This window comes from Mauremys mutica, chromosome 5 (assembly GCF_020497125.1).
Source record: "Mauremys mutica isolate MM-2020 ecotype Southern chromosome 5, ASM2049712v1, whole genome shotgun sequence".
Taxonomy (NCBI): domain Eukaryota; kingdom Metazoa; phylum Chordata; order Testudines; family Geoemydidae; genus Mauremys; species Mauremys mutica.
Window position 1 is genome coordinate 84057486 of NC_059076.1, and position 12152 is coordinate 84069637.

At 39.7% G+C, this 12152-nt stretch overlaps 1 protein-coding gene across 2 annotated transcripts in view; it reads right to left on the bottom strand.

Moving 5' to 3' along the window:
- PDLIM3 (PDZ and LIM domain 3) overlaps nucleotides 1–4228 on the bottom strand; it is a 42844-nt gene extending 38616 nt beyond the window's left edge. For both annotated transcript variants that reach the window (XM_045017994.1, XM_045017993.1), the window contains exon 1: nucleotides 3884–4228. In XM_045017994.1, coding sequence (XP_044873929.1) covers nucleotides 3884–3976 — 93 coding nt within the window. In that variant the 5' untranslated portion in view covers nucleotides 3977–4228. The remainder of the gene's footprint in view (nucleotides 1–3883) is intronic.
- Nucleotides 4229–12152: the final 7924 nt, after the last annotated feature.

Sequence of the window (12152 nt, forward strand, 5' to 3'; positions counted from 1 at the left end):
CACTCTATTACACCACTAATAAAGGTTTTCTCTGATTGAATAAGGATTATAGCCTACTGCTGTTACATCTGGCTAAGGATTTTAGTCAAAAGGATAATTGGAAAGATTCAATAAACTATCAGTTTCTGCTTACTAGGGCTGTCAGGCGATTTAAAAAAATTAATAGTGATTAATCGCTCAATTAAAAATTAATAATGATTAATCGCACAATTAATCATGCTGTTAAACAATAAGAGAATACCATTTATTTAAATATTTTTGGATATTTTCTACATTTTCAATTTCAATTACAACACAGAATACAAAGTGTACACTGCTCACTTTATTTTTGAATACAAATATTTTCACTGTAAGAAACAAAGAAATAGTATTTTTCAGTTCACCTAATACAAGTACTGTAGTGCAATCGCTTTATCATGAAAGTTGAACTTAAAAATGTAGAATTATCTATAAAAAAAAATGGATTAAAAAATAAAACAATATAAAACTTTAGAGCCTACAAGTCCACTCATTCCTACTTCTTGTTCAGTCAGTTGCTCAGACAAACAAGTTTGGTTACAATTTGCAGGAGGTAATGCTGCCCACTTCTTGTTTACAATGTTACCTGAAAGTGAGAACAGGTGTTCACATGGCACTGTTTTAGCTGGCATCTCAAGATATTTGTGTGCCAGATGTGCTAAAGATTCATACGTTCCTTCATGCTTCAGCCATGATTCCAGAGGACATGCGTCCATGCTGATAGCGGGTTCTGCATGTTAATGATCCAAAGCAGAGTGAACATGTTCATTTTCATCATTTGAGTCAGATGCCACCAGCAGAAGATTAATATTTTTTTTTGGTGGTGGTGGTTCAGGTTCTGTAGTTTCCACATCGGAGTGTTGCTCTTTTAAGACTTCTGACATCATGCTTCACACCTTGTCCCTCTCAGATTTTGGACGACACTTCAGATTCATAAACCTTGAGTCGAATGCTGTAGCTATTTTTAGAAATCCCACATTGGTACCTTCTTTGCATTTTGTCAAATCTGCAGTGAAAGTGTTCGTAAAATGAACATGTGCTGGATTGTCATCCGAGATTGCTATAACATGAAATATATGGTAGAATGGGGTAAAACGGAACAGAAGACATCCAATTTTCCCCCAAGAAGTTCAGTCACAAATTTAATTAACACATTTTTTTTTACCAAGCATCATTAGGATGGAAGTATGTCCTCTGGAATGGTGGCTGAAGCATGAAGGGGCATACGAATGTTTAGCATATCAGTCACATAAATACCTTGCAACGCCGGCTACAAAAGTGCCACGCAAAAGCCTGCTCTCACTTTCAGGTTACATTGTAAATAAGAAGGAGGCAGCAGTATCTCCCATAAATATAAACAAACTTGTTTGTCTTAGCAATTGGCAAAATAAGAAGTAGGACTGAATGGACTTGTAGGCTCTAAAGTTTTACATTGTTTTTGAATGCAGTTATGTAACAATTTTCCCCCCCTTTTTATGTTACATTTTCATGATAAAGAGAATGCACTACAGTACTTATTTGAGTTGAATTGAAAAATACTATTTTTAATCATTTTTACAGTGTAAATATTTGTAATAAAAATAATATAAAGTGAGCAATATATACTTTGTATTCTGTGTTGTAACTGAAATCAATATATTTGAAAAATGTAGAAAAACATGCAAAATATTTAATAAATTTGAATTGTTTAACAATTCTATTGTTAAATTCTGTTGTTTAATAGTGCGAGTAATTGAGATTAATTTTTAAAATCGTGATTAATTTTTTGAGTTAATCACATGAGTTAACTGCGATTAATCAACCATCCTACAGCTTACTATTTTAATCCTTAAAAAGTATTTCTGAGGAATATTTTTTTCTTGTCATTATGCTAATTGAAATGTGAATAAATAGGTGTTAATTTTCATTATGTAAATTAAGTGAATATCCTTTGCTTTTCAACCTAGTCCTGCATGGAGCTGAGCACCACTTGAGAGTCTGAATGCTCACTAATTTGCTGGAAACTCTCAGCACCTTGCAGTATTGGACACTAACAAATATATGAAAAAAATCTAATCTGATTAGCAGGAAAGGGTCATTTAATATCAAACAAATCCATCATTAAAATTCCTGAGCTTTAGCCAAGTAACTTTAAACATTTCCTTTTTCCTAATGTATTTTATAATATCAACAGCTCTTCAACTTGAAACACATGATTAATGAGCATTGACATCTTGCTACAAACCAGCAGCTTTTTTGTCTCAACGCACTCTGTAGGTATGATGATGAGTCAATGGCAAAATTATTTATTCCTCAGAAAGTTACAATAAATGTAATTTATCTTTTGTTAGTATATTTTTAAACCTCATTGCACTTAATCTAAACAAAAGGAAAATATAAACCAGACACTGCTAAAATATTTTTCATTAGAGATAATGGAAACTATTTTCCCCTTGTAAGTCCATAAAAGGCAATGAAAGTCCCAATACAGCTAGACATTTTTTACTCTTTTTATGCAACATATTTTTTTTTCTCCAAAATTTTCATGTCACATACAACAAACATTTATCATATAAATTTATATAACATCAAGCAAATTAAGAGCATTATCTTTTAAGGGCAAAAGTGGATCTCAGTTATGGTGGTATAAATGTGGAGTAACTCTATTGACTTACATGGAGTTACTTCAGATTTATACTAGGGTAATTTACAGTAGAATTTTGGTGCTTACCATTTCCGCAAACTCCTGTTTGACTGCATGGCATCATCAGAGGTATATATTCTTCAAGTTCTGACACTTATGTAATACTGCACTAAAATATTGTCTAAATTCTGAGTCTCAGTGCACTACTTCCAAAACTATGTTAGTGAGGTGGAAGAGAATAATGAAACATGCTTTCAGTATGTGCAAGTACCGTAAACCGGCAGAAAATAAAGAATGCTGATTCTGGTATTTGATGTATGTCACGTAAAGCCCTATTCAGCAATATATACTTAAACTAAGTTTACCTAATGGACAGAAAATATGTTTTGCTACTGCTTTAAGAATGGAAAATAGATTTTTGTGTGTTGCAGTTATTAAGTGACAGCCTCTGAAATAAATGCCAGTTTTCAGGATAATATCTTAGAATACAGAAAAAAGAGGAGGGATTGTGTTCTTAATCCTCTTTAAACGTGAAGTACTATAAGAGATTAATATTGACTATCACTAAAAGCCACTAGTTAATGCATAGGATTTTTTTCTTGCTTGCTCATGATAGAATAACTTTGTAATAAATCACTGATGTAAAATAAATGAAAACACAGAACTGTACATTTGTAGGAGCATGGCCCCACTGCCTTTGCTTACAACACACAGATCTTGAATTAGATAATGATTTGTATTACAAACTCTTCTTAACTCAAGCTGACATGAAGATTAGTGTACAAACATCCAGCCACAAGGAACAGCAGCTAAGTCCCCCTCTCCCAAGGATAATATGGGCCAGTTACTGGAACTGATGAGAGCTGCAATATGGTCAGTATCTTAGGCTGATCTCTGGCTCCCTGGGGGGTCCGAAACTGGAAAGTGAAAATCTCAGTGCTTTGGGAAATCACGCTGTCCTCTTCCCTTGCCAGTGTCCCCTTGACATGGGAATTTCATTTTGGAAGTGTGAGAAGGAGTCGAATGAAGCCCTTTTTACCTGATAAAGCAGTCTCTTTAAAATTCACACACACACAAATCATTTCAGAATTGTTAACTTTCAGCAACTCTAAATTTGAACAACAGTAATAAATGAAACCTGCAGCTAGTTCACTCGTTTATTGCTTCACTCAAGAAAAGTCAAAGAGCAAAAACTAAAACAATGTTAAAAGTAATAAAAGGGAAATGGAAAAGAACACATACCCTGGTTATGATCAAAGGCTGGTTAAAATCTATCCCTCCTGTCAGCCTGAATCCCCAAGGAGCAGGTCCTGGGAGAACGACGTTCTGTGGCATTGTACACCAATTTTCTGACAGCTATTATTACTGGATTATTTTTCTTTTTTCCCTAGCTTGGTAAAGGGAGCTGAAGGCTGAGCTGTAGGAATAAAGATCCTGTCAGCAGTGTCTTTGCTGGACAGGGCAGCAGATCCTTTATACGCCTAAGAAGTTTTTTCTCATCCCACAGCTGCAGAAACAGCACTTTATCCCTTCTCCTGTATGACGTCACCCGTCTCTTGTCTCCTCCACCCACGGGGGAGTACCAACTTTGGTAAAACAGTCTGGATGCTCTGTGGAGTTTACAGCGAATAGATTTACTTTATTTGCTGCCTCACAGTGTACCGCCCAGCCCAGCATTCAGTAAGCTTCAGGTTACAACTTCCTATTTCTCTCTTAAAGCAACCTGGTCTCACTTTTGATGATATGATTGTATTACAGCACTGTCTTTGTTTTAACCATACCACAGCATCATCAACATTTCACCTAACAAGAAATATTTAACATTGAGCTTTTTCCCTCCTGAATGATCATTTTGCATTTCAGTCAGCTTGTGATACAATCGTTTACTTGACCACAAAGTCTTTCTAGGCCTTCATTTGAAGTTTTCAGCTATATCAGGGGTTCTCAAACTGGGGATCGTGAGGTTATTTCAGGGGGTCATGAGGTGTTAGCCTCCTCCCCCAAACCCTGCTTCACTTCCAGCATTTATAATAATATTAATTATAAAAAATGTGTTTTTAATTTATAAGGGCAGGTTACACTCAGAGGCTTAGGCTATGGCTATACTTGCACTTCAAAGCGCTACCGCGGCAGCGCTTTGAAGCGCTAAGTGTAGTCAAAGCGCCAGCGCTGGGAGAGAGCTCTCCCAGCGCTGTCCGTACTCCACCTCCCTGTGGGGAATAACATACAGCGCTGGGAGCTGGCGCTTTGCAGCGCCGCAATTTGCAGCGCTGGAGAGGGTGTCTTTTCACACCCTGCTGCAGCGCTGCAAATTTGCAAGTGTAGCCATAGCCTTACTGTGTGAAAGAGGTCACCAATACAGAAGTTTGAGAACCACTGGGCTATATGTTTTGTACAGTGTACACATATAAAATGTTTGTGCTCGCTTGAAAATTTTTACCAGTGTCATAGATACATAGACATTTCTTATACATACTCTTGGAAACAAAAATGCAACTAGTGTAATAGATAACCACTTCTCTTTCTTTTGGCATTGTCTTGGACTCTGTAGTTCTTATACAGGTACATTCAGTTTGTGCTGCTCACTCTGGTTCCCAGTTGGTTCTGTTGCAGCAGCTGATGTTTTCTTTCCATCTTTCTGCTTCATCTTGACTCACATTTCTTTTGTATCTGACTGTAAAAGAGACATTTTCCAGTGGTGCTGTTCTTAGATGTTTCCTTTCCTATTGTACTGGAATAGTTCCCCATGAGTATCTTATACTAGCAAGGTTAGTCTGCAAGTGTTCCTGTTGTTCCAGTTCTCCACTGACAGCCTTGACTCCACATCACCTTTCTGTTATTGCTGCTAAGGGCTTAGCCCTTGTATTGAGATACAATGGAAAAGTAGAAATTCTATTTAATTAGGCAAAAGGTCAGCTAAAATCAGTGGGAGTTTTGCCAGAGTAAAGACAAAGAGAAAACTGGGTAAAGATTTAAGGATTTGGCTTAATGATAATAATGGCCCAGATTGTGTTCCATAGCTCAGTGCAAAAATTTCCCATTCCCCATGGCAGAGGACTTCACTGCTTCCACTTCACTATGCTCCCCCACCATTTTCTGGAGGCCTATCCATGTGGTCTGTGGTCCACTCAGGGGAAGGTGCCTATAACTAGATGGACCAGGAGAAACTGTAGGTGAGCTGGGGAGTGGTGCGCATTGTCAGACCTCTGGTTTTGTGGAGAATTTCCTCAGATTTCATCTTTTCTTCTGAGCACCCAGAGAGCATGAGGGGAAAAGGGGGATGTGATGCCAGTTGTCTAGGGATCTGTCAACATTCTGGGTGGCCCAGCAGCCCTTTTCAACAGGGAAGCATACCACAGCCCCTCCTGATAGGATGCCAAGTGTGTGTGTAGGAATGTAGGGGGATAATTCCACAAGATACTCAGATACCAAGATGATGGATGTGGCATAGAACTTGACTGGAATCTGAATCCCCTCTCTTGGATTTTCCACTCGCCATTAATATGTATTTTACCATATATATTTACTCTTTGTACTCCATCAATTAGTTTTAAGTCCACAGGACAGTGCTCATATCCAAACTAGTTCTAATCCATTTCGTAAGAGATTTTTTTAATGTAATGTATTAGATGTTTTACTAAAATACCAATATATTACATCTACTGTATTTCCTTGATGTCATAATTTTGTATTTCTTTTAGAAAATTCAGTTTTTCTTGCAAGATGTATTATTTACATCTGGTTATTGCCCATGGCTTCATTATACTTTTGATGTTTACACATTTTCTATTATTGTTTGTTGTTATGCTAGAGACTGAAGATAGACTTTGGTCATTGTCAGGATCACTCTTCACTTTTTTTTACATATTTTTTCCAACCTTCTTATAACTCTCCAAATCTCCATGACTTGCTAAAGAATCTGCTCAACAGATAAAACTTCTCTGATGAATGATTTGGTTAGTTTATTAGTTGATTTGCTTAACTCTTCAGGATGCAAATAGTCATTCTGAGTCACCAGTCTCAAGGCAGCTTCCGTAGTCTCACTTCATGAGGTGCCAGTCATTGACATCTATTAAGTAGCACTATGGACCACTGGCCATACTTTCACAAGACATTGTGCCCTAGTTCAGTGGTGTAATCAGGGTAATCTGCTGGTGGGCCACCAGATGTTTTGTTTACATTTGCACGGCCGCACGCAGCTCCCAGTGGCTGCGATTCGCCATTCCCAGCCAATGGGAGCTGCGGGAAGCGGTGTGGACTGCAGGGAGGTACTGGCCGCAGCTTCCCGCAGCTCCAGTTGGCTGGGAACGGTGAACTTGCAGCTGTGCAAATGTAAACAAACTGTCTGGCGGCCTGCCAGCAGATTACCCTGATGGGCCGCAGGTTGCCCACCACTGCCCTAGTGCAAGCCTCTGCAGTTGATGCATCCCTTTGATTTGGTGGTCCTTCAGTCATCAGTACTGCAAAGATCATCACACCCTCCTCATTAATAAGTACTTCTTGTCAGTCATCCACAGTGTAATAGGTAATAAAAGGTAATAATTGGAGATATACCAATCTCCTAGAACTGGAAGGGACCTTGAAAGGTCATCAAGTCCAGCCCCCTGCCTTCACTAGCAGGACCAATTTTTGCCCCAGATCCCTAAGTGGCCCCCTCAAGGATTGAACTCACAACCCTGGGTTTAGCAGGCCAATGCTCAAACCACTGAGCTATCCTTTCCCTCCCTGGCCTGGGGACCAGCACTGGGGAAAAGAAAAAAGGTTACTTATCTATATAGTAACCAAAGTTCTTTGTGTAGTCCCTGTCTCTGTTCCACTACCTGCCCTTCTCTGCTTCAGATCCTTTACTCATGATTTGCAGTAGAGAAGGAACTGGAGCGGCACTTGGTCCACACTTCCCCTTATGTCCTCAGTTTGGAGCTTGAAGAGAAGAAGAGTGCAGGTGTGGACTAATGGACCCTAGCAAAAAAATTTCAGTTTCAGGTGCATGGAGCACATGTGTACCCCATAGTGGAATACAGATATGGACCACACATCTCAAAGAACTCCAATTACTATATAGATAAGTGGCTCTCTTTTTAGTGCAATAGCTTTTCTTGTTTTCTTGATATCATTAGTATTCAGTCTTGGAATATAGCTTCCCTATCCATAAAAGTGCAATCTTTTATTGTCATGACTATGTCATGTGATTGCCTATTAATAGCTTCCTTTGGATCAAAGTATGTTTTCTTGGATTGCAGTTTGCTTCAAACATTCCAGCTTACCTGTTTTTCTGACTTTGCTGGGTAGTCTTCAGTTTGATGCCTGTGCCAAATAGATGTCTCTTCTGTCAGCCCAGTGCACATTTGAAGGTGTGATGTAGATCATATTTCTTCTTCTGAACCTGCAAAATTCTGTTCTATCAGTTTTCAGAGATATTTTCCTGTATCAAAGTCCATAGGAGGCACATGTGGAGCACGTGATATGGTCTTCTCATTCTACACCAGGAGTTGGCAGCCTCTAGCACGCGGCTCGCCAGGGTAAGCACCCTGGTGGGCCGGACCAGTTTGTTTACCTGCCACATCCACAGGTTCGGCCAATTGCGGCTCCCACTGGCCGCGGTTCACTGCTTCAGGCTAATGGGGGTGGCGAGAAGCTGCGGCCAGCACATCCCTCAGCCTGCACCACTTCCCGCCGTCCCCATTGGCCTGGAGCGGCGAACCACGGCCAGTGGGAGCCGCGATCAGCCGAACCTGCAGACGCGGCAGGTAAACAAACTGGCCCGGCCCGCCAGGGTGCTTACCCTGGCGAGCCGCGTGCTGGAGGTTGCCGACCCCTGTTCTACACCATGCCTGAACTGTAACAAACTTCTATCCTAGTTGTGAGCTTTACCTGTTAGTCATGATAAATTGCTAAACTGAGTCAATGTTTGTGTGATTTGACCAATAGCCATCTGGGAATACTAACCTGAGACTCTGAAAATCATTTATATGTGTGAAATAGTATGTATTTTAAACCCAGATTTTAACAGGTGAAAGGCTAGAATTTTCAGCCAGTGCATAACATATTTCCTGCTTCAGACTTTAAAAACATTAAATATATCTATGTTCTCTCTAAAATATTGATTAGTAAGTGTTACTAAATTTAAAATAAACTGTGACTCTTCGCATACAGTATATACAGTTTTTCATAATGCCATAGTTAGAGTGCATAACTAGTTAATAACTTGGATCCTGCTGATCTTTTATATCAGTCTTTGGTTAGTGGGTGCCTGATAAATCTGAAGTACTGTCTGCTCTTTCTCTTCCCTGGTTGAAGTGAAGGAGGGGAGCTCTGGTACTTTGGTACTCTAGCCCTTGTGTGAGGAGAGGAAGGGTGCTGAGCTTTGTGATTGTACACCTCCCCCAGCCACTGGCTGTTGCAAATGCATATGTGGTTGGGAGGGAGAGGGGGAAGGGATTCTGGTAATTTTCTCTCACATGTGTGAATGTGGGTGGGACTCAACTGCAACACCCCTCTGTCAGGGCATGTCTGCACTACAGATTTAAGTCAACCTATGTTAGGTTGACTTATAGCCACCGCAGTAATTACAGCGGTGGACCACACTGTCCTCCTTCTGTTGGTGATGTGTGTCCTCACTAGGACACCGATTGAAGTGTGTGTGTGGGGAGGAGGGGGGTGGGCTGAGAGCCAGGGCTCTTAGCTCGGCACAGCTCCCTGGCAGTAGCCCACCTGGATTCTCAGCTCCCTGCTGGGAGCGGGGGCCAGCTGCCCAGGCTTCTCAGCTCCCTGAGCTGGGAGCCTCCAGGCAGCAGCTGTGAAATTGACAAGACAGCCAACAGACAATGTAAATAACAGTGTTTACACAGACACTGCGGGCTTGTCTCCACTTATGGGGGGATTGACGCATGGCGAGCTACCCACCAGGGCTTGTTTAGCGGATCTTAAATCGACCACCAATCACTCTCCTGTCAACTCCGGTACTCCACCAGAACAAGAAGCATAAGATAAGTCAATGGGAGAGTTTCTCTCATCAACCCAGCGCAGTGTAGACACAGCAAAAGGTAAGCCTAAGCTACATTGACTCCAGCTACTTTATTCATGTAGCTGAAATTGCATAACTTAGGTCAACTGAGTCCCAGAGTGTAGACTAAAAAACCCGACATACGCCTCTTGTGGTGGTGGAGTTGGAGTTATTATGTCTGTCTAGGAGAGCACTTACATTGGCGGGACAAGGCTGCCTTATGTCAACCTAACTATGTAGTGTAGACCAGGCCCCAATCTCTACTTTTCCTGTCTTCCCCCCTTGTGCATAGCTCCAGTGCTTCCTCCTGCTACCCAGAGATTCTGAACAGCAAGACTGAAACTGATCAGATTCTTATTAATTTCATTCTGATGCTGGAATTCACTGGAGCAGTCTGTAGGAAGACAGCACTATATTGGTTTATATTTGGCTCACCTTTGCAACCATAGGGGCTAGATTTTTTTCTTAAAATCCTGCAGAAGTTGAAAACTTAACCCCTCTCTTACTTGCCATGGGAAGCGTGTCACTTTGCAGTGGTGAGTAGGTATCTTGGAGTTTTTTAAGGCCCACATTAAAGGTCTGTCATAAATTAACAAAGAAATATTAAATACAAAAATAACATTTTGCTGACATGGCATTTTTTGTAAATTTGTGAAATATATTATTTCTAAGTGATTTTATTCTAAACAACTGAGAAGCTGGAAACTGAATTATTAAAATAAACCTAATGTTGCCTTTCTGAGCATGCTGGGTTTTTGTAGGGCTTTCATGTTGTCTGAGATTTGGACACTGATTTTTAAAAATATCTTTTTAAAAAGAACACTGAAGTGTATGGTGAAGGAAGGGAAAGAGGCACATGTAAAATATGGCTGGGATTTTTAAAGGTCCCTAAGGGAATTAGATGCCTCACTCACCTTGAAGTTCATTGGCATTTAAGCACCTAATACCCTTAGAGCCCTTAGACTCCTTTGAAAACCCAACCCTTCCTTGTGTTTGCAAACAGATATAAAAATACATCAAATATCCATCTATCCATCCTATTATCATAGTACTGACTGCCTGAAATTTTGAATCTACCAACCCTGACAGTATCTCTGTTGTGCCTTTATCACGAGATAAGGATATAGTTATAACATTACATGGGAATTTCCTTTCTGTTGTTAGTTTGTGTTTCAAACCTGGCTTCAATTAAATGTGTTTTTTGTATTTAATAACTAAGTTACAAAGCATTTCTATATTTTCGATTTAAAAGGGAGATGTGTTTCTACAAGGTGTAGGTTTTCTGAATGGAAATTACATTCTTTATCTAATTAGTGTATTGAAATGTACCTGGAAGTTTTGTTTTTATGTTCTGACAGAAAATAGCAAATTTGATAAACTGTTAGATTAGGACTGTAACACTCGCTGGAAGTAAGGAATCATGTGTCCATTCAGTCATACAGTCATCAGTGGCTCAGCTCCATGTTAATAGCTAGAATCAAACGTCACCTCCAAGTTTGGCAAGCTGCTGCCTTATTTGGTTTAAAGTTAAAGCCCATTCTGGCACTGGAGACTGAGCAGGCTCATTCCAGAAGAGTTAGTTTGGAATAAACTAGCAAGGGCTTGTGCCTGGGCAACAGATCAGAATAATGTCTGATATTACTTTGTATGCTCAGAGAATTAACATTCATACACACACTTTTTAAAATTATGTAAGGAAGCTATTAAACAGTTCTCTAATAAAATGGTACTATGAGAACTAGAATATCTCAATGTTAATTTCTATATATTTGTCTTTCAGTTATGTTAGGTTAATCTATTACATAACTTACTATAGAGGTAGGTAAAAATACTCTTGAAAAGTATTAAAAATAATTCACTAGACTCCACTTATATTGCCTGTTGTTTTCAGCAAATGTACAATAACATTTATAAACAACTCACTTGTTTTTGATAAAATTGCAGGTTTTTATTTGTACACAAATTAAATTTAAACCAAGTAATGGGAGTAATTGTTCACTCTGATATATGATTGTTTAGTCATTTGTGTATAATATACAGTGATTGGTCCTGGCTGGATTTTGAAGGGTAGAGATATTTAGCATGTTTACAAAAGAGATGCTAAGGAAGGCTAGTGGGCTCAGGGGGTTGATTGATAATAACCTTACACTTTTAGGTCACTTGTTCGAATCCAGCCTGATGGGTAATGAGGGAAAATTACTATCTGATGATTGTGAATTGATGAATATTATTGCGGTTGCTATTATTTGGTCGACCACCACCTAGTGATGGATGAAGACCAGGGACAAGATTTTAAAAGATATTTAGATATTTAATTCCCATTGATTTCAATGGGAGTTAGGTGCTTAACTGCCTTGAAAAATCTGGCCCCAGATGGTAGTATTATGCTCTGAGTTCTCTTTGATTCCATGGGTCAGGAGGTGGAACTGGCTTGCTTGTGGACCCAGGAGCGGCACCACGGTTTTTGCTGCCCTAGGCGGCAGTGCTCCTCCTCTGAGCATTTGGCGG